General features: G+C 36.7%; 1 protein-coding gene across 2 annotated transcripts in view; it reads right to left on the bottom strand.

Moving 5' to 3' along the window:
* Positions 1–23940, bottom strand: part of LOC131164125 (protein unc-13 homolog) — a 105253-nt gene that overhangs the window by 26818 nt on the left and 54495 nt on the right. For both annotated transcript variants that reach the window (XM_058121099.1, XM_058121100.1), the window contains 4 exons: positions 21496–21588; positions 20842–20913; positions 20407–20524; positions 3489–3661 (listed from right to left, as the gene is read on the bottom strand). In XM_058121099.1, the coding sequence (XP_057977082.1) occupies positions 3489–3661; positions 20407–20524; positions 20842–20913; positions 21496–21588 (456 nt within the window). The remainder of the gene's footprint in view (positions 1–3488; positions 3662–20406; positions 20525–20841; positions 20914–21495; positions 21589–23940) is intronic.

Genomic DNA, 23940 nt, shown 5'->3' with positions numbered 1-23940 from the left:
AGGTAATCAAGGAATTCTCCGATCTCCATGGCTGGAATGCCATAGCATTCGTTGAATCAAGTTTCTTTGAGTCGCCAGTAAGATACCCGAGCTTTTCTCTACAGTCGACTGCAAGTTTCAAAGACTAGGCCCATTCTTGAGAATTCTTCCCATTGAGTTTTTCTGCCGATAGTTAGACAGAAGAGCCATCTAGTCCATTCAAACTGATGATGGCATTGGTTCGACTCGTTTGAGTCTCTGAGGTTGTCGACTCTCGTCTGTTGATAGAGTTGTCCCCCATAGTTAGCTTGGTTTAGGAAAAAACCAGCTCTGATACCACGTAGAGAATGAGAATGAATTAATTGTTTATTCAATTGTGTATTCTTTACATACTCGGGTCCCTATTTAACATGTACATAGAGAATAAAATATGAAAAAATAGAAGAGGAGACAACTTGCAATTGAGATGTGTAGTTTAGCTTCGGTGGGGGGGTCTCAATTAATGGCCTCTAGCTTGTGGCAAGATCTCATGGTAGGTGGCGGGGGCTCACCAACCATGGTAGGTGGTGGTGGTGGCTTACCTACCATGGTAGGTGGCCGTCATTCGCCAACCGTGGCCATCATTCACACTGAAGGGATTTCTACACTAACGGACAACAGGGAATATACAAAACCGAAATAAGATAAATAGTAGAAGTGGGATTTACAGTCCCAGTTCACTTGACTACAATGATGGATCCATAGCAAGAGTAACACAAGGTAAATTTGCATGATATTGAAGAGCGGAGAAGAAACTAGGTATACCTGTGATATGGTCAGTGGCAGCGAAGTCTATGACCCAAGGAGTAAGACAAGAAGTACTAGATGACAAACATACTGTGGAATTACCTGTTTGGGCATGAGATGCAATGGAAAGAGAAGCTTGTTATGACACTTGACACTACAAGAACTTGAGATACTCTTCCTCTGACATGGATATAGAACATTTCCCCCAACTTGGCCCCAGAGGTGTGGAGTCGGTGGTGGCTGCATTAGTAACACGTGAAGATCTACCGTGGAGATCCCAAAACTGCTCGATAGTATGATTACTTTGTCCACAATGAATGCACTTGCGAGGAGTGCCTCTACCTCGTCCATCTCTATCACCATGACTTCTCGAACCACCTCAATGACTTCTGCGGTTATTTGGTAGAGAACTAGAATCACCCTATAGCAAAGGCTGTCCTCTCAGAGCTAGATGCAAGAGCAAGAGAATGTGTGTTAAAGGAAGCACAAAGGACACAAGAATAAACATTGAAAAACAATGGCAACTTTGCACTACTAAGTATTGGGATCGAACTGCCTCAAACTCGGGTCTCAAGCCCGTTAGAACCCAACGAACTATCATCTGCTCTCTCTGCTTCTACATCTCACAAAAATTGGTGATTATAGGTTGCACGACATTAAGCTCCTTATGAATACGCTTCATATCTCCAAAATAATCTGCAATGCTCCTATCTCTTTGTTGTAACTGAAAGTACTCCGAGGATAAATCATATATACGTGCAATGTTTCTAGAGTATAGAAACTTGGCATAATCTCAAATCTCCTTGCACGTAATCTAAATGCATATACATCCATGCAATTTGTGGCTCCATCGAGTTCTACAAGAGGGAAACAAACAAGGAATCTTCTTGAATCCACACTTCTTTTCTCTTCTCATCAGAAGGATCAGATTGGAGTAAGTGGTCATATTTTCTTAATCCTGCTAAATAAACCTGAACAGTTTTAGACTATTGAACATAATTCTTTTCATCCAACTTTTGAGTCATTATCTGTAGCAGCGATGAAAGAAACATATTTTTGGGATTCATAGGCTCCATCCCAACACTCACAAACTTGCAGCCAAACCAATGTCAAACGAGACAAACAATCAAAAACTAATCAGAACAATCACAAACCATATGAAGCACCGACACAACCACAAATGAGGTGAATGACTTACCAACTGAGATAGCACTGACACAACCTCACAATCTTAACTTGTGAACACTGCCAGTGCTCCAAGAAGCTCACAAAGAAAACTTTACAAGCACCAAACAAAAACTAACAGATTACCACAAGTGCGTGGTCGAAGAAGGTTGGATCTTTGGACAAAAAACATGTCCAACAGCTTGATAATATTGACTACTGATGGAATCAGAAAATGGCAGCGGGAAAAGAAAAAGAAAAAGGTGGCCGGAAACTCTCTCACGCACCGGCGCGTGGAGTCGGCACTGCCAGCAGTTGGCCCGCACGTGGGGACACGTGGGGTTATTTCAAACGATGGGGTTTGTGTGGGTAGGCTTCAGAGGGTTCTGTTTTTGGCTATATGGTTGGTTTTGTGAAATAATGAAGGGTGGAGGTGGATTTGAGAAGGGCCACAACGGGAATGTGTTTTTTCTGGTGACGGCTGAATATGATAGGGTTTAGGTTGGATCATGCTCTGATACCATGTTGAGATTTTGATTAAACGAATGACCTAACTTGAAGATAGGTCTCTCCCTCTATTTATAATACAAATTAAGTACATTCTAATGACAACAATACCCTTACTAACTCACTAATTAACATACTAACACACTTAATAATAATAATACTAAAAGATATAAATAACAACAATGAAAAAGGTCTTTTTTTTCTCCCTTTTTAATTCGGAATGTGCGTTCAACCTATAATAATTGAATATATTTAGAAGTTAAATTGCTCCAATACTCAATCCTTTAAGTTCGCTAATAGCCTGGAATAGCAAACAAATGTTTCTCTGCATTAAATCTCAAGATGGCTGATACGATATATTCTTACTATCATGTGATATTCAGCATATTCCTTAAAAATGATGTATGGCTTTTCATATATATGATTCACATGGAAATTTTCGTAAAATCAAGTCTGATAATTTATTAACAAGGATTACAAGTAAGTTTGTTTTAAATAACAGGTGCACATGTGATGATAGCTAACGTCAAATATTTTCATATGATTGTGCATGGCTAGACACTTTGTCTATTTATAATCATTTCTACATTATTATTTGCTTTAATCTAAATAATTATTACCTATGGTTTCAACAAGGGCTAAAAAAAGTAATCCCTTATCTTTTGATTCCACATTGTTGTCTTACAATTGGATGGATGAATGGGTTCATTAACTTCCCACAATATCAATGTAGAATTTCATCTCCTCTTTCATAAGTGCCTTCTTCCAAATATTCTGTAAGTAGTTCCAACACATTGATATTTTTCACAATTGAAAGCTCACGGAAAAGTGAACCTCTAAAACCCTTATAACAGTGCCACCAAATTTATTTTTTTTGTTCTTGTTATTTATATTTTTAAACTTACTGCATGCAAAATAAGGTGAACAATGAGTCATCTGGCCATCACAAAACATAAACCAGACAAAAGACAGTTTCTGTTTTTACAAGAAAATCAAATAAGTAAATTTTCTAATTAACTGATTTCGATGGATAAAAAGAAAATAGCACTCACTTGAACAGTATTCAATCTAACACAAAGTTTTGGTAGTGTCAGTTCATTCAACTTATTGCTCACTTTCTCGTCCAAAAGCGTACACTCAACTGACTTCTTCTTGACTGCTGGAATAAATGTCTCCGTATAACGAGTCAAAGAAGGAACAGAAGGAAATAGATGCTTCTTCTCAACTGCACTATTCAAGGCATATTCAATATCACAGAGTAAACTAGGCATTTAGAATCAATCCACACATCAAACACATAAAAAAACATTATTGAAATAGAGGGAAAGTTATTGAACATAGGTGAAATTATCATGGAAAAGAAAGTGTCCAATGATTGGGAACAGAACATTAATGCCTTGAAACAAGCCAAGCTGCTTAAATTTCCTGTTATTCAACTAACCACCACCCCCCCCCCCCCCCAACATGTTAATGTTTTCTAAAGTAAAAAAAAATCAAAATATGGGACATTTGAAAGGACAAGCATGAATATGATGAGTCATTCAAGTTCAACCCAAAAACAGAATAGTAGTCCATATGTATATACTTCATGTCTGTGTGTGTGAATGACAAGTGCATTTGTTGGAACTCGCAAGTGAGGGTGAGATTGTTAAGAATTCCACTTGTGAGTTATCCCACATTGGAAAAATATAATGGCGGATGGGTGCTTGTATACGTGGTTAGGCTTAAGACCTAATGCCTTAAGCTTTTATGCAAAGTAGTAATCTAACATGGTAGCAGAACCGATGGTTTGAATTGCTCACGTGTTCATGCATGTGTTCTTACGGACGTTGATCCTATAAAAGAAGAGCAGTCGATCCTATGAATGCTAATCCCTTTGATGAGTGGACTCCCATGGTTTCTTGTGGCCTCTCCCATGGTCAAGTAATAGTTCCTTCTTGATGGCATGACAAGTAATGGCTTTCGTTCAAGAGGGAGTGGTTGGAACTCACAAGCGCGAGGAACATTGGTAAGAATTCCACTTGTGAGTTTGTCCTATAACTGGACAAATATAGCGGAGGATGGGTGCTTACATACATGGTTGAGCACCAACTTCTTCTTTGGCATCATGCATATTGAACGATTGTTTGACAATACCCTCAATATAGGATAACAATGCAGCCACTTCCAAAATAAAGTAGTTGATATAAAGAATTTATTGATTCAATTTCAATATCACAGATATCTTCTATAGTTGGCTTTCAATACAACCACAATACAAGAAAATAATACAGCCACTAGAAAAATGGAGGAAGACAAATTGAAGCATTTGCAATTTGTGCTCCAAAACAAGAAACGCGTACTTCTTTCTTTTCTAATCTTAATTTACTTCTTCCCCATTTCTAGGGTTTCCAAAAGTAATAATAATCAATAAAGGCCATTGTTCGAAATTCTTTTTATTTGGCTTTGGGTTACCAAGCAAAATTAAGATGCATGTTTCCTAAAATGGGATGGAAAAAGTGAAAATTCACCAAAATCAAGAAGATAGAATGGCAATAAGTTGACAATAAAGGTCACATTGGCACCAGCAACAGTGCTGAGATGGAGAAACATCAGTAGTGATTGAAATGGGGAGAGGGCCAGCAGTGATAGAAGTGGTGGAAGTGTGAAAAGTGATAACCAATGCTGTAATTTTTTAAGTTGTACGATACACAGAAAATCATGGTAATTTTATTTATCATCAATCCTTCAATTTTACAGTGTAGTGACTATAGCAAGATATACTTCATCAACGCCATCAGTGCTGATGCAAAAATTGGGCTAGGGGCACCAACGGCGAATGTTCAGAGGTGCGATATCTCGTGAAGGTTGATAGCCTCCTCAATTTGGTAATCTCTAAAAACAAGAAAAACATAGAGCTCAACTTCGAAAAACACTCCTATGCAAATCCCCGATCCAAAAGAAGCGCAAGAGATAGACTGTATTAGGGTGTCACAATTTCCTTACCATGTCCGTTCACTCCTCTTCCATTATTATACGGGGTACCCATTAGCTCCACAAGGTAAGACCTGTGATCAACCCATAATCAAAGCTGATTCGTCGTTAATGTAGGATCACGGGTGCATCTCCTGCCCACTTCTCTGATTTTTAGTGCCCTTAAGGTAACTGAGCCGCAGTTATTGTAGTGAAAATCATGGTTCACTTTCTTCCCTGAACATAGGATGCACAGCAGCTTCACAGCACCACTGAAGCCCTTCTCCCTCATGGTGAATGTGTGTGCACTTGCACATGGTCCCTTCTTCTTGCAGTCTAAGCTAATGAGTCATCAGTCTCATGCCCAATGCGTGGTGGTCCCAAGTACGCAAGTGCAATGTGTGGTGGCATCTTGGCCCAGCACTTTGACAGAAGATGCCTTCGGCATCTGTACGCCATTGTTCTTGGGTGCTCACACGTGTGTGATGTGAATGCCATGGTTTTGAATCGCAGTAGTGAGTAACGTCACATAATGGTCGCGGATGTCACAGGATGCGAGAGAAGCGGACGTTACATAAAGGGAATTGGTCATAGCGGCCATGAATTTTTTTCACGCAAGCACAACCATGTCAAAATTGAAGAATAATGATGGAATCCTTTAAAACATTATTTTTAATAGATTCTGACTGCTTTTATTCAATCTACAAACACATTTTAATAGGTAACATGATTTTTATATTAATTTTAGTGTGTTGTTTGCACAAAAAGTCATATTCATTATACTATTCACTACTTTAATGACTAAAAAATTTAGAAATGTAATTGAAATTGACAACTATTTAATTAGAGACATAAAATGAGCATGTATACACACACACACACACACACACGATTCATCAATATCAATATAATATTACAATAGAAGTAGGCAATTTAGGCTCACTAAGTAAATTAATACTAAATAGATAGTAGTCTTCATACATTGTAATCATTGTATTTAATAGTTACATACATATTATTTTTTATTTTTTAAAACTTATTATTCAAAATAACAATAACTAAGCATAGCAATTTAGGTTATTAGGACTTATGAAATCTAGGCCCATTATGCAAATTAACTAGTTAAGCCATAAGTGATATTAATCATAGTAAAAAACAATTACGCACCAACTATTAATAAATTAAGATATTTAAAAAATAAAAATATAAGTAAATAAGCAAATTTTAAAACCTAGTTAACTAGAACTTTATATTAATGATCTTCAAATGTAATTATCTAAAATAAACAAAATTAATCCTTGGTATTAAGCTTCAGCTTCTAGCTGCTTAATTTGCCTAAGCTAAAAAACACAAACAAAAAACAAAAAAAAAAGACAACAAAAACACGGTCCAGAGAGTGTTGGGTTAAATAAATTATGCATGCTGGCAGTGGATACTGGAGTCAAATGGAGGAACCCACGAATCGACAAAGAGCAGCGGCAATACTCGCAGCAGCCAAAAAAGGAGGATTTCGGCCACCTTTTCAAAGCCACTTCAAATCCACCCAAATCCCAAGCTTACAACTTGACTTCCTAATCAGAACTACCAAATCACTTCCAAACAACAACAAATTTCCTCTCAAATTGAAAAAATTTCAGACAAAGGGAAGGGGAAGCACGCACTCGACCTTCAAATGGCAAGTACAAACTTCTATTCCTCTTCCTGATCTTTGCTCTCGAGTATTTCCCCAACTCTCCTACTCTATGTTCCAACTTCGATGATCTCATTTAATGGTCTATATTCTTCCTTTCCTTCATTAAGCCTTCAAACTTATCCCCTCTTTCCCCTTAAGGTTTTCATTCCCAGATTTCGAAGTCAGACTCTTTGTAGAGTTAGGTGACGGTGAAAACTCTTATGTGAACCCCCTTTCTTTTCTTGTTAATTCTTTCTGCTCCCCTACTTTCTCAAATGGTTGTAACAACTAACATGAAAGAAGGTGGGTTCCCTAGGCTCTTGGCATAAAGGATCCACCCTCAATAGACCTTCTCAGAGGGGAAGGTCATGGAGGAAATCCCTCCAGCAAGGGCGATAGCCCTATTCCCTCTAGTGGAGATCCCTCATAAGCCTAAGGATGAGTTCTCATCCAATTAAGGTCTTTCTTGGGAAGAGCTAGGTACCCCATGGCATTGTTGTGCATGCTGAAGTCTAGGGATCTTCCCTTGATGATGCATCACTTTCACATTTCCTTTCTCGTCCATCTTCCCAAGCCTGATGAAAGGGCCTCTATGTGCCCAAGGAATCTTATTTCAAGGTTCTGCTTAACAAGGCACCTGCATGCTGTGGAAATTGACTGACCTATGCTGCTATCTTCCAATTCTTCATATTTTAGTGCCTCTGTTTTGCATTCTAACTAGTTGATCTATCATCTGTTTGCAGGCAGTCCATCCAACCTAACTCCGAGATAGTCCATCAAACATGGCTTCCCATGGTTTAGCATCCAACGCTTTTTTCCTATGGCTATTCAGCTAGTTCCTTAATCGACTTCCCAAAAGAAACTTAGAAAGGGATGGTACTAGACAATAATTAGTGTGAGGCTCTTAGGGTGGCATCAGCCCACAAAAGGTCCCTGAATGCCTAGTCCCTGGCCAAATAGAGGCTGACAAAGCATCCCCAAGCTTGTTGGGTTTCCCTCCTTGTGGGGCCCATGCTTTTTGGAAAGATGTTTTTTATTGAGTTGGCTTCTCAAGGAAGCATGGCAGCTGCTGCCTTGCATTTTTTAAAGCCCTCACGCACAGTGGCATTTAATTTTCTTCTGCCATTTTGTTGCTCCATTTTTTTTTCTTCACGTCTGCAACCCTCCTTCTAGTGTTACATACAGCAGCTGTCTCTCCATTCGGCCTTCACACACAGCGGCTCCTCACGTCTTAGGGTTGCTTGTCTTCTTTCTGCAGCAGCTGCGGCTTCTTCTCCAGCAAGTTGCGGCCATTCCTGCTGCTGTTCCGGCTGTGTATTATCAGCATATTGGTATTTTCTGGTTGTTCTCATTTTGATTGGTTCTTTGGAGCTTTGTTCAGAATTTTTTGTGAGACATTTCCATCTTGCTACATTTGTTTATACACTTTTATCTATTTGTAAGGCTTATGCCTTTTGTATCCATTTTGTACAACATATTTGGTGATAGTGGATTTGGACTGCCGTGCCCGTGGACATACCTCAACATTTGAGGGAACCATGTTAAATTTCTTGTGTCTTATTTTTATTTATCATTTGCATTACTCCATTGATTTACTTGTGGGAATTGTTCGTATATAATTTTTTTCCCAACAAGTGGTATCAGAGCCATGTTATTTGTATGCATTAAATTTGTGTAAATCATGGATGGTTATGTTGGCCGTATGATTAGCTTCAATGGAAGCAATTGGGTAACTTGGAAAACAAAAATGCAAGATCTTTTATTTTGCAAATATTTGGATGGGCCTATTGAGGGTGACAGCCGAAAGCCTAAAGACATGAGTGATGATGAGTGGAATAGGCTTAATAGGAAAACCGTTGGTGTTATCCGGCAATGGATTGATAGTGTTTTTCATCATATTTCTAGCGAAATTTTGGCATATGAATTGTGGAAAAAACTATAGGGTCTTTATGATAGAAAGTCAGCTACAAATAAAGCCTTTCTTTTCTGAAAATTGGTGAATTTGAAATATAAAGATGGTGGTCTTATTACCGAACATTTGAATGAGATAAAAAATATTATCAATCAACTTGCTACTATGAAAATAGTTTTTGATGATGAATTGCAGGCCTTAATGCTTCTTAGCTCTTTGCCAGAAAGTTGGGAGACTTTGGTTGTGACAGTTAGTAATTCAGCTCCCGATGAAATTGTTACTATGAACCAAGTAACTAGCAACTTGTTGAATGAAGAAATTAGAAGAAAATCAGTTGGCTCTTCTCATTCAGAGGCACTTGTGACAGAAAATCGGGGGAGAGGCAGAAGTAAAAGCAGATATTCTCACCGCAATGATAAATCAAGAGGCCGGTCCAGCTTAGTTTCGAAAAAAGATATTGAATGCCACTATTGTCATAAAAAGGGGCATATGAAGCGGGAGTGTAAAAAATTGAAATTCAAGAAGCAAAACAAAGAGAAATTTTGAGAAAAAGCATGAAGACACAACTTCAATTGCATCTGATGGTGATCTCATGGTTGTTTGTGATGAAAGTTGCATTAATTTGACAAGTCAAGAGACTGATTGGATTATTGATTCCGGTGCGTCATTCCATGTCATTTCTCAGGGACATTTCTTCACTTCTTATTCCAAAGGAAATTACGGAGTTGTTCAGATGAGATGAAGGTCTGTCGAAAATTGTTGACATGGGAAATGTTTGTTTAGAAATAAATTTGCGATGCAAGTTGGTACTCAAAGATGTGAGACATGTACCTGATATTCGACTAAATTTGATATCTATCGGAAAGCTTGATGATGAAGGGTTTGACAACCATTTTGGTGATGGAAAATGGAAGCTCAGAAAGGGTAATTTGGTGGTGGCTAAAGGCAAGAAGACTGGTACACTTTATATGATGCAAGGTAAAATTGGTAATGGTGTTGTGAATGCAATTGAGAGTCACTTTTCCACCGATTTGTGGCATAAGTAGCTTGGGCACATGAGTGAAAAAGGAATGCAGTTTTTGTTCAAAAAGAAGCTCTTACCCGGGATGAAAGGTACCTCTCTTAAAACTTGTGTTCATTGTTTGGCCTGTAAGCAACATAGAACTTCTTTTCGTACAAAGTTTGTCACTAAAAAATCTAATGTTTTAGATTTGATACATTCAGATGTATGTGGTCCTTTGAAAGTTAAATCTTATGGTGATGCACTTTATTTTGTTACCTTTATTGATGATTGTTCAAGAAAAGTTTTGGCTTACACTTTGAAGACTAAAGGTCAAGCTTTAGATGTGTTTAAGCATTTTCAGGTTAAAGTTGAAAGGGAGCCTGGAAAGAAGGTGAAATGTGTGCGCTCGGATAATGGTGGAGAGTACATTGGCCCATTTGATGTATATTGTTATAGCCAAGGAATTAGACATCAAAAGACCGTCAAGAAAACCCCTCAACAAAATGGTATTGCCGAAAGGATGAACCGCACTATACTGGAGAGAATGAGATGTATGCTCTCTAATGCGAAGTTGCCAAAATCATTTTGGGGTGAAGCAATGAGGACAGCGGTGGACTTGATTAATTTGTCTCCTTCAACTCCTCTACTTGGTGAAGTTCCCGAAAAAAGTTGGAAAGGTAAGGATGTCACTTATGATCACTTGAAAGTGTTTGGATGTCGTGCATTTGCTCACATTCCAAAAGATGAAAGATCCAAACTTGATGACAAGACAATGCAAGGTATTTTTCTTGGCTATGGGTATGATGAATTTGGATACAGATTGTGGGATCCAGTAGACAAGAAAATTGTTAGAAGCCGAGATGTTGTATTTTTTGAAGATCAAACAATTGAAGATTTTGACACGGTTGAGCAACCACAATCTAATGGGAATGATTTTGTTGACTTAGACTTACCTTCTCCACCTTTGGCACATGATGAAAATATAGAAGATGTTTTTCCACCTCTTGAAGATGTTGGAAATGATGAAATTCCTAATGATGTTGAAGATGAAAATGAGGGGGAGCAACAAGTTCAAGAGCAAGCTCAATTGAGAAGGTCTTCAAGAGAACCAAGACCTTCAACTAAATATCCATCAAGTGATTATGTTACTCTAACAGATCAAGGGGAGCCCAAAAGCTATCAAGAAGCCATGAACCATGAAAATAAAGTTGAATGGATGGAGGCTATGTAAGAGGAAATGAATTCCATAGTTGACAATCACACTTATGATTTGGTTAAACTTCCTCCTGGAAAGAAAGTTTTGAAAAATAAATGGGTGTTAAGGCTGAAAAATGATGGAAAGAATTTTCGGTACAAGGCTAGGCTTGTGGTAAAAGGCTTTAGTCAGAAAAAGGGAATAGACTTTGATGAAATATTATCACCGGTTGTGAAGATGTCATCTATTCAGGTTGTTCTTGGCATGGCAGCATACTTGAATTTAGAAGTTGAGCAACTAGATGTGAAAACCGCTTTCTTACACGGTGACTTGGAAAATGAAATTTACATGGAACAACTAGAAGGCTTCAAACAAAAAGGGAAAGAGAATTTAGTGTGCAAATTAAAGAAAAGTTTGTATGGGTTGAAGCAAGCACCACGGAGATGGTACAAGAAATGTGATTCTTTCATGATTTATCATGGTTACTCAAAAACCTCTTCGGATAATTGTATGTTTGTGAAAAAAATTTCGGATGGTACTTATATTATTCTCTTACTCTATTTTGATGATATGCTCATTGTAGGACAAGACTTCTCCAAGATTGACAAGTTGAAGTTGGAGCTAAGCAAGTCTTTTGCTATGAAAGACTTAGGACCAGCAAAGCAAATTCTTGGCATGAGAATTGTTCGTGATCATGAAAAAGGACAAATTTGGTTGTCTTAAGAAAGTTACATTGAAAAAGTGCTTCAGAAGTTCAATATGGATAAAGCAAAACCCGTTGGTTGCCCACTTGCTTGTCACTTCAAGCTTAGTATAAAACAAATTCCTACAAGTGAGAAAGACAAGGAAGAGATGAAGAAAATTCCTTATGCTTCGACCGTTGGTTCCTTAATGTAAGCAATGGCTTGCACAAGACCGGATTTAGCTTATGCTATCAGAGTTATTAGTCGATTTCTCTTTAATCCAGGAAAGGAGCATTGGTTAGCAGTAAAATGGATTTTCTGATACCTTAGAGGCACTTCAAAGGTGTGGTTGTTCTTTGGAAATGGTAAATCTACGCTCCATGGATTCACGGATGCCGACATGGCCGATGATGTTGATTCTATAAAATCCACTTCAGGTTATTTGATGACTTTTGCAGGGGGAGTTGTGGCATGGCAATCTAAATTACATAAATGTGTTGCTCTATCTACTACGTAAGCCGAGTTTATAGCCATTACAGAAGCTAGCAAAGAATTACTTTGGTTGAAGAGATTCTTGAAAGAGTTGGGCATGGAACAAGAAAGGTATGTTCTTTATTGTGATAGCCAAAGTGCAATTCATTTGAGTAAGAATTCTATCTTCCATTCAAAGTCAAAACATATTGATGTTAGATATCATTGGATTCGGGATGTGTTGGATAAGAAATTGTTGGAACTTGACAAAATTCACACTGATGATAATGGTTCGGATATGATGACAAAAGCATTGACTAGGGACAAGCATGTGAAGTGTCGAATTTTGGCCGGATTGGTGGAGTTGTCCCCATAAGTTGAGAGGGGGAGGTTTGTTGGGTTTCCCTCCTTGTCGGGCCCATGCTTTTTGGAAAGGTGTTTTTTTATTGAGTTGGCTTCTCAAGGAAGCATGGCAGCTGCTGCCTTGCATTTTTCAAAGCCCTCACGCGCAGTGGCATTTAATTTTCTTCTGGCATTTTGTTGCTCCATTTTTTTTTCTTCACATATGCAACCCTCCTTCTAGTGTTACATACAGCAGCTGCCTCTCCGTTCGGTCTTCACACACAGCAGCTCCTCACGTCTTAGGGTTGCTTGTCTTCTTTCTGCAGCAGCTGCAGCTTCTTCTCCAGCAAGTTGCGGTTATTCCTGCTGCTGTTCCAGCTGTGTATTATCAGCATATTGGTATTTTCTGGTTGTGCTCATTTTGATTGGTTCTTTGGAGCTTTGTTCAGAATTTTTGGTGAGACATTTCCATCTTGCTACATTTGTTTATACACTCTTATCTATTTGTAAGGCTTATGCCTTTTGTATCCATTTTGTACAACATATTTGATGATAGTGGATTTGGACCGCCATGCCCCATGGACGTACCTCAACATTTGAGGGAACCACATTAAATTTCTTGTGTCTTATTTTTATTTATCATTTACATTACTCCATTGATTTACTTGTGGGAATTGTTCGTATATAAATTTTTTCTCAACAAAGCTCCCAAACCATCTTCATGCACAGTAAGAGCCAATCAACAAGGTCAATGACCTCTCTTGCCACCTTAAAGGCATTTGCCTCAGAGAGTTTCAGCCCTCCCTCAATCAAGCAACTCTTGAGAGATTACACTTGAGAACGCATAGGAAAATACATGGCAAAGCTGTCTACCTAGGTTTGCTCTAGTCCTTATAACTTGTTTTGTTTTAGATTATGCTTATCTTAATGCTAACCATTCTGTTCTTTGTTTCCCCAAGCCAGAGATCTCCTAAATAACGTTGTAGCACCTCCCTAGACTGCAAGGCACCAGGTCAAGCAGACGCAAACCATCCCCAACATGAGAGACGCCAACACCTACCTAATTTACATCTTCAATAAGGGGGTGGAGACTCTACAAAAACTAGCGTAGAAGCTAAAAGACTAGGAGGTCATCCAATCTTAGAAAGAACCTCACTACTGTGACGATGGTGCTCTCCAAGACCATGGAGGAGCTAGTTGAAGCAAAAAAAGCAGTAGAAAGCTCTAGGGGTGGATAAAAAAAACAAAAAATCAAATCAAGCCAAAAAATCTATTATTAACCATTTTTTCAATTTGGTTTCAGTTTGGGATCTTTCATCTTTTCAATTATCAGTTTGGTTTCAATTTGGCTTATTCGATAACCATGGTTAACCAAACCTATCTAATATATTAAAAATATATAAAAATACATATTATATATACTATTATATACAATTTTAATAATTTAAATTAAAAAATAATAATTGAATTGTTTTAAGATTGATGCTTAAATTTTAACAATGAATATATTAAAATTTACAAGCTGATTATTGTGCAAGGGAAAAAAATATTGATCTGTATTTCATAGAAATTTTAAAGTAGATCCAATGGTTCAATTTAGTTAACCATTAGATATTGTTCTAAAAACCAGTTAACCAAATTTCAATTAACCATTTGAAACATCTTGGTCTCGATTCGCATTTTTCTGGAAAACTGAAACTTTATTTTGGTTAATGGTTCAAGGGTATGGTTTGGTTAAACGAACCATGCCCAGCCCTAAGGGGTGCAGTTTAAGGCTTCTAAGGCCTACTAGGCCTACTAGTGTAAGGGCTTAATAACTTTGCCTCAACCTCCTAGGCAGATGGTTTTGATCTGTGTAAGAGGGTTGTCATTGATGCCTTGAGCCATGCCCCTAGTACTTGGAAGGTCTAAACCCCTAGACCACGGAGCACCCAAACCGAGGTCAAGGCTGAAGTTTAGCTCAGGTCATCCCAAAGGTGGCAATGAGCCCTAAGGACATAGGCATCATCAACCTTGATGATGTAGATGCTAGGGAGGTCAAGAGGATCCAACCTCCAGAGGGACAAGGTCTTGAATTTTACTCTCATGTTCTTGATGTAACCAAACCACTTTATTAATGAAAGTGTTTTTCCTAATTATTACAGTATGCCTTTGCATTTTTTTATGCTTGAATTGCTTTTAATTCAAAATCATGACTTCTAGCCCTAAACCCAATCCAACACTCATTGTCAGCCTACAAGCCCTTGAGGGATCTAACTTAATCTGACTCCCAGTATCAAGCTCTTAGGATTTGGGCAGATTTAATTAAACTGTTTCCTAGTACCAAACTCCATGTCCTTGAGGGGAGTTAAAATATTTGACTCCCAATATCAGGCTTGAAGCGTGCCAATGGGAAGGTTTAATTACAATCTGACTCCCAATGATGGGCTCAAAGCCTCTAGGAGGATTTCAATATTTCTAACCGCCAAAACCAAGTTGCAAGCCATTTGAGGGACTTAAAATCTAATTAACAATACTAGACTCCAAGCCATTGGGAGGATTTAACCCCATTACCGAGCTCAAAGCACTTAGGAGGATTTAATCATAATTGACCCCTAGTACCAGGCTTGAAGCCCCTAGGAGGATTTTAGTATAATTTTACACCAAGGCTCAAAGCCTTACAGGAATTAATCATTATCTGACTCCCAAGACGGGTTCAAAGCCCTTGAGAGGATTTAATTTAATCCAACCCCCAATATAGGCTCAAACCTTTTAGAGGAGTAATGAGCTTGAAGCTTCTAGGAAGATTTAAATTTTAAATTAATATGGCCTCAGTACCTAGCTGCAGGCCCTTGGATCTCAGCACCACCACCAAAAATGCACCTGGAAGTAAGATCTCATCTGTATTGATGCAAGGATTGAAGCATATGCAAGCTTTTCCATTATTGAATAATGGCCTAATAAAAGGGCTGAATGAAGGAGGTTATCAAGCTGTGCAGTAAGGTCTCACAATCTACGTCATGAAAGTGGCAGGGATGAGCCTAAGGGTCTTTTTAGCATCATCTTTCTGCTTTATATTTTCTTTACTGCACAATAAAGAAACAGATTACGACAACGCATTTATTTACAGTGCTAGTCTATTGTTTCGATTGTTTTTAGTTGTTTTCTAAATTACAAAAACAGATTTTTTATATCAAAAATTAACTTTTTTGAATTAAATTACTCATTTAATACATAATTTTTAGTTAAACTGAGTAAAATGAACATGTTAATTTAAAATGTAATTAGAATAAAAACTATAAAAATTCAAAATTTTGAAAAAGATAAAATTCATTTAAAAATATTTTTACTATCTTTTAATCGTTATGCACAGAAAGATTGTTTATTAGTACTAAAAAGTGAGTTTTGAAGTATAACAATTAAGTAAAAGAATTACAATAATTTTATTATAATATTTTTAATTTGTATTCTTCTGTATTTGTACTATTTTAATCATTTTTTTGTTTGATTCAAGGACAAAAATGAACATTTGCTCAATCAAGTTTTAATTTGTTATGGTTTTAAATATTTTAACCAAATATGTTGCTCGTTTTTTATCTTTAGTTCTTTGTTCATGGTTTTTAGTTTTTTATTTTCCTTCTCGCTATTTTGGTAGTGATACCAAATGACCACTCAATTTTCCAGCTCTTCGAACTGCTACTCACTTTACTTTGTCCATTGAAAGTTGGGTACTCACATTACTTGTCTGCTGCCCATGAGATAAATCTTCCAAAGCTGCAATTCTCCTTGTCAGCTTCTGCACCTCGGGGGTGCTCTGTCATATCCATCATCTCCTTTATTTTCTTTACGTTTTCCCCAGTTCCTTGATGGCCCACTAGGAAGCCAAAGAATTTCCCAAAGGATATACTACACACTTGGCAAGATTCAGCTTCATGTATTTTCTCAAGACTCCAAAGGTCTCTGTCAAATTGGAGACATGTCCTCTGGCCTGATATTCTTTGTTGAAGGCTTCCATGTTCCAGCCTAATTGATGCCCGAAGATTCAGCTCACCAACCTTTGGAAAGTCGCCCTCTATCCAATGGATTGCTTGGTACTGTACCCCAAGGTCGTGTCTACTATACTTTTGATAATGGAAAGCAATCCTTGGGGCATGCCTTGTTCAAATTGGCGAATTTGATGCACATTCTCCATTTCTTGTTGATTTTTTAAACCAATGCGACATTAGTTAACCATCCAAGTAGCTCACTTCTCTCATAAACCCTGCAGCCCAATTGTTATTTATTAGTTCCTTTCTTGAGCAAAGGTACGCTTTTTCTGACAGTCTTGTAGGTTGGGTCTATCTCCGAGAGATAGGTGATAACCGGATTGTCCCCAAGAAAGCCTATCAGCTTCTCTATCACCTCAGGCTCGAAGGTCCCTACGGATTATCTTTTGTGTGCATTCTAGGGGGATTTCCTCTAGTAGCTCAGTTGCCTAAAGCATCTTCCCAAGGTAGAGGTTGGATTTTTTTTTTGATGGAGTTCTCCCATGACCATTGCTATGTTCGGGCTTGACTTCTCATTCAGGGTGATGTAGTGGCATTGGTAAGCCATAACTTGGTCTCCTCAAAGTCCCCCCACCCTATTCAGGCCATAGACTTTACCATCAAGTGGTACATGGAGATTACAGCTAGAACCTCATTAAGGGATGGTCTCTCCAAGATCATGTTAAGCACAAAGCTCTTACCCACAAGAAAATCCACTATGGGAGCCATCCAGTACCAAGGGAGATCTGCAGTGCTATTGTCTCTTGAAGTTGCGTTGTTTCCCTACAAAACCTACCAAAAGTGTCCTCACATACTTCACCCAATCGGGGGCTATCTTGCACAAACATGTCCTAGTACAAGATGTTCCCCAAGCTCCTGTTGTAAGCTAGCACTCTCTGGAGGTCATAGTTGGCAATAGTGACCATGTCATCTTGTGGCTGCTGCAAGACTCGGAGGTCCTTGTATGAGCCAAGCTCTGTTCCATCCTACTTTGTACTCATCAGTGCAGGAGTGTCTCAAGCTAATGCTTTCGTACTAAGGTCATCTCCACTGCAGGTTTTCCAAAGATCACCTGATGACCCCAGCAGCGTGATCCTCTCTGCCTGCACTCTCCTGAATTGACTCGATAGTCCATACAAATTAGGCCAACGAGTCCTCTTAGACAAAGGCCTCAATCACGTCCACGAGGTGTTGCCAGTCCTCTATGTTTTAGTCAGGGTATCTTCCAAAGATCCCATTAGCAAATCCTCGGGTTACTCCAAATCTACACAAAGATCTAACCCTGGAGGTGTTTAGGGGACTGAAGTGCTCAAAGCTCTTCTCTGGAGCCAAGTATTGGCCGCCTGGGGTCTTTATTCTTCTCCTTCTGGAAGTGCTTATCTAGGTCCCCAATTTATTATTTCCTTTTACTTCTCTCTTCAATGCTCTATTTCTTTCCAACATGATCCACTTCTTCAGTGTTACAGTAGCCCTAAACTTTCTTCACTAGCTCGGTTTAGTTTCTAACAACCTCCATAATAGTGCACGCTCGAACTTGGAAGAGTCAAATCATACACATGTGGCAATTGCCACTCATTGTTTGAGGTTCAGGACTTCAAATGCTTCAAAATTTAAGTGCTTAAGATAATCCCTCAGGAATTCTCAGGCTTTTGTTGAATCTACATGAGGCTCAACAATATCTTCCTTATCCACCTTCTGAAATTCTTGGATTTGGAAACAAATTAGGCTCAAGTACCATGTCCAAGTAGACTTCTTCTAAGGTAGTGGCAAAAGCTCTGCACATGATGGCATTGGAGGCTTCATAGGGACCATTATTTATAGCCCAAAAGGTCATGATTCTATGACTAGCATTTGGAATCCCATTGGGATATTCAAGATCCACTCATCATCATGGATGATTGGCTGTTATGCATGATAATGGGCATGCCTGATGTCCATTTTCCTATTTCATGCAGCATGTTAGGTAATTGGGCTACAGTTGTGTTCATGAGAATCATGGAAGACCTTCCTGGGATATGGAAGTGCAGGATCTTCACAGAATCATTGAAATGTGGCAGCTACACAGAACCACCAGAGCACTTCACCCTCTAGGGTACACGTGAGCACTCCTACGAGAACCCCATGTTCTTGCCCTCACTACAAGGTAATCTCATCAAAATACCACATCAATAATGATGCTTTATGTGACTTTATATTGAATTATAATTAGATTATTTTTTTTATATTATTAATTTCTATATATTGAAATTACCATGCATTTCTTCATAAAAATCACAAAGAGAATGTGCAAAATCTCACTCAAGTTGTGGATATCTGAAGAAGTCTAGCATTATTAACCCAGCCAAAAGATACATCAGCCAATGTATAATGAATAAAGATAGTGGACAAGAAACAACCTAGAAAATACTAGGGCCAGTTTAGTTTTGGAAAACATTTATCGTTTCCCAATTTTTAGTTTTTTGAAGAATTATAAAATTTTAGTTTATCTTTTAATTTTTCAAGACTCTATTAAAAAGGTAGACAATAAAGAGATTATTTAAATGTACAAACCAATTTTTCATTTTTTATTTTTAGATTTTACAAAAAAAACCACTTGTTTTTCAATTTTCCAGATTTTATATGAGGTAATATTTGGAACCATGCATTTTCAGGCTAGAATTTGGATCTATGTGGATGTAGAAGAAATTCTATACATAATCCACACAAATTAAAGTCTAAGATCCAAATCTCATGCTCCCATATGCGAAGTAAGAGTTGGAAATCTAGAAAACTAATGAAAAGATGTTTTCCAACTTTTATATATAAATTTGGAAAATTGCAAAACAAGGAAGCATTTTTGTAATTATTTGAAAAAATAAAAATGAAAAATAAAACTATTTTCATGAGAAAATAGTGCCAAAACTGTTTGTCGCTATTCATTTATTTCAAACAAATGTTATACAAATGAAAATTAGGTTTAACTTTTTTTTGAAATTTGTCGGAAACTAAAATGGAAAATAACAATTGTTTTTGTTTTCCAAAACTAAATGGGCCCTTAGAAGTCTCTAGTGACTCAAACTCAAAAAAAAAAAAAACAAAGACAAAACAAAACAAAAAAAAAACCAAAAACAATAGGAAAAGACTAAAAGATTCCATGGCTCAAAGATAATGCAATCTTATCGAAGTAAACTTCTTAGGAAAAAAAAAAACACTAAAGGGCAAACTAAGTCCAAATTTCTTAGAATAACAAAAATAAGAATTTCTTGAAATTCCTTAGAAACTATTTCCCAAAGAAATGCATTTAACTATGTTAAGGCTTGATATACGTTGTTGGCCTACAACCTAACAGCTTAAGCTTGTAGGTAAGGTGGTACTCTAACATGGTATCAAAGCTGTTTACTAGGAAGTCATGGATTCTAGTCTTGTTGCCCGTGTTTATTATGTAGTGTTCAAAAAGTTACTGTATTCCATGTAATGGGTGCTATCTATATATCATGTGTTTGTCTCACCATGTGCCATATGGCTGCATGTACGGGGATTGTTTAGGCTCGATATACATTGTTGGCCCACAACCTAACAGCTTAAGTTTGTAGGTAAAGTGGTACTAACAAACTGAAAATTGAAAACATTCTCCACATAATTACATGGGTGGTGTGCATCTGACACAAATGCTTCCCCACAAAAAAATAGATGATAGGCCATGAAAAAAAGCATATCACATATCAAGAATCCCAGTGAATTTCAAGATGTGCATTACCCAACTGGTTGGCCACTTTCAGCAGATAGGTATCCAAGGTGTGGAAAATTACAGATAATAGAGCTTGTAAATGTGTGATATCCATTGGAAGATTGATGCTGAAGAATTGATCCACAGTCTGCAAATCAAGAAAACAAACCAAGGAATAAAACAAGACCACAAGGAACTTATAAATCAATAGTCAACAAGAATGTTAATTTCAAAAGTTTGACATATAAAAATGAAAAGATATAAAAGAAACTAATATAGCTACATGTGAATGCACATTTATGCATAATAATTATTAGAGAGCATAAATTTATACACATCATAGTAACTTACACCTGAATTGCTTGATGTAATATGGAAGAAAATATTAGAAATATAACATTCTCATAGTTTAGTCTAAAAAAATCATAATAATACCCCAAATAAGTAAATTCAAATTACAATTACCTCCTCTATCATCCTAAACACTTCAACCACAGATGTTGCTTGTTTTTGCTGAAATGACAAAGGCTCCCAGTCCTGTACAAACACAATAATTACCTCATAACCATGTCCAATTTCAAAACACAAACAAAGAGACACTGGTTGCTGAAATTAATTAATTGAGAATACAGTCCAGAATCATAATTGAGAATGTAAGTAAAAAGCTTCTCATCCAAGTAAGGTTTCAAACTTCCAATAGTCTACCAATAGCTGAATAACCCATTAAAGGGCATACTACACATCTCTCCCTCTTATCTCTTTCTTGCCATCACAAAGTTTTGTACTAGCCCAAAACTACAGCGTACTCATTTCCGATTTTCAGTATGGAACCAAAAAATGCCAGTTCTGAATTTTTTCAACAAATTTGGAATTAGGAATAGGGTATATTGGTCCCAGATCACAATTCATAATGTAATTAGTCACCATTCCCTCTATGGACTGTAAAATCCCTTTACTAAAGGATACAATTGCCATCTCCCTCTTATCTTGCACGCATGCTTGCACACCAAGTCAATTTATAACATAAAGAAACTACAGGAACTTCAACTAGTCATTATTTTCTGAATCGCTATATAATTGCTCCTATAAATTGAAAAGTTCGATGCATATGGAGCCAACCTCAAGGTCAATTGCACGTCCAGTCCATTCCAAGATATGTTCATGCTGAGCAATCACCCAATCAAGAATTATTGACCTAGAAACCTCTCCAATCTGCCACAAGGGAAAAGGGAGAAACAGTTATTACTTAGATTTTTTGTATGGATAACACTGAATTACACAAAACATCATGCTATAATTATAGATCAAGTAGTGAACAAGGACACATCTACTACTAAAATTTTTTTAAACATAAGCATGTTAGACATCAATCTAGGCCCATCCTCACCCCACATCCCTCTCCTTTCCTGCATGGAGCCTAGGATCATACATAATGCATGATGGAAATAAAAAACTTCGAATGCTATCAAATTCCTGAGTATATAAAGAATTCAATACAGTGTAAGGGCAAAATGATGCTGTCATCAAATACATGTAAATGGAACAATTGCAAGCAAGAAAAAAAAATCACAAACGGTTAATAATGCAAAAATGTAGGAAGAACAAACCAATGAATAATAATAATAATAAAAAAATACATTGTCAACACATGCGGATCAAGGATACAACACCTTGGCAGGGATGGGGGTCCAAAAATATTATGTCTGATTTATCTTTCTAGGTTATAGAGTTGCCACTAACCTTTGTTTACCCTACATGTCGCTAGGTTACCTATTTACTTCCATTTTAAAGAAAGCTTAAGCTAAACCTAAATCTAACCTACAAAAGGCTAATCCAAATTTGGTGTGCAAGCTAGAGCCAACTTCAAGAATACGGTTATGCAATGGAAAATACAAATGCCCCCAACACACCCTTTCCACAATTGCTACCTATTAACTTAATGAAGCATGGAACTTGATTCCATTATGAATTTTAGGTTACCTTCCATTTAAATACTAATCCACCCCATGACCATTAAATATCTTCCATTTCAGGTCAAGTACATGAGGTTTCTCTCACCACAAAAATCCTAAAAGGATGATATAATCTGACTTTCAAGTTCCACCATCCGATTAACTAAATCAGCATATTTCAATAGTAAACATGAGATTCCACAATGAAGTAAGACTACTCAATTAAACATGAAGAGCAACCAACCATGCCAAAGCAGGGAGAAAAATCCCTCAAGCAAAACAGGAATAGCCACTTAACTGATAGCATTCAAGGAGAACCTACTTTCAATAGCCTATTAGAAAAGGAAACTAAGATCCTACATGAGTTATTATCCTAAGCTAAAAAAATTACCAAACAAACACATAATCTTAGGGGTAGTTTGGTATCACTATCAAAAACTAGAGAAGCGAAAACAAAAAACCAAAAACAGAAAGTAAAAACTAGAAACCAGCAACTTGTTTTGTTAACATTTATAAAACTAATATACATTAAAAACTTAATTAAAAAATGCTCATTTTCATCTTTAAATCAACTAATATTATAAAAATATGATTAAAATAATAAAATTACAAATAATACACATTAAAAATTACTATAATAAAAATAAAATATATTATAATTATTTTACTCAATTGTTCTACTTTTAAATTTTACTTTACAATAAAAATTTTATTGGAAATGACAATTGAAAAATAGTAAAAGTATTTTGTAATTGGCTTTACTATTATTTTTTTAAAAGCTATGTATATCTTTTCTTTTAATTATATTTAAATTCATATAATCATTTAATTTTGACTTTTAATTTAAAAGTGTATAAAATGAATAATTTAATTCAAAAAAACTATTTCTAGATATTAAAATTTCTGGCAATAGGTTGCCAAAACAATTGAAAACCTTAAATTTTGGTTTTCAGTTTTTTGGCAAACAATTGAAAACTGGCAATAGAAATAGTAAACTGACAACATAAACAAATGCATTTTTATAATATGTTTCTTTACTATGGTGAAATAGAAATAGAAAACAAAAAACAACAACGATACCAAACAAACCCTTACCTTCCTATTTCAAAAGATTCTAACATTTTTAAAACTAGGAACGATAAAGAGATAAAAATTTTCTAACTAAAAGAAAACAACTTTATGTAAATTGGAAACCTTTCATTCTTGATTTTACAACTTTCAAATTTTTGTAATTTTTGCAAATTTGAAATCCTAATATCCAAAGAAACCCTAGAAATATTTCATAACTTTTTTTCTACTTTTGAAATTTTTTTTGCATTTTCAATGAGGAAATTAACACTCAAATGATGATAATAATAATAACAACAACAACAACAATAATTATTCAAATCAAATACTCCACACCATATGAGAACAATTAACAAGAATTGAAGGAAATTGGAAAATAATAAATTTTAAAAAAATCCGGGGGAAAGAGCAAGATTATAAAACCCTTCTTTATTCCCACTGAAGTTCCAAAACATCAACTATGCATAAATGGCATACTCAAACCAAAATTTCTATCAATCAAGAATTTATTTTAGAAGCTACTGCTCTAATAGACTCTAGAGCA

The sequence above is a fragment of the Malania oleifera genome, chromosome 9 (assembly GCF_029873635.1).
Source record: "Malania oleifera isolate guangnan ecotype guangnan chromosome 9, ASM2987363v1, whole genome shotgun sequence".
Taxonomy (NCBI): Eukaryota; Viridiplantae; Streptophyta; class Magnoliopsida; order Santalales; family Ximeniaceae; genus Malania; species Malania oleifera.
The sequence above is the reverse complement of the archived record's forward strand: the minus strand, read 5'-3'. Positions and strand labels throughout refer to the sequence as shown.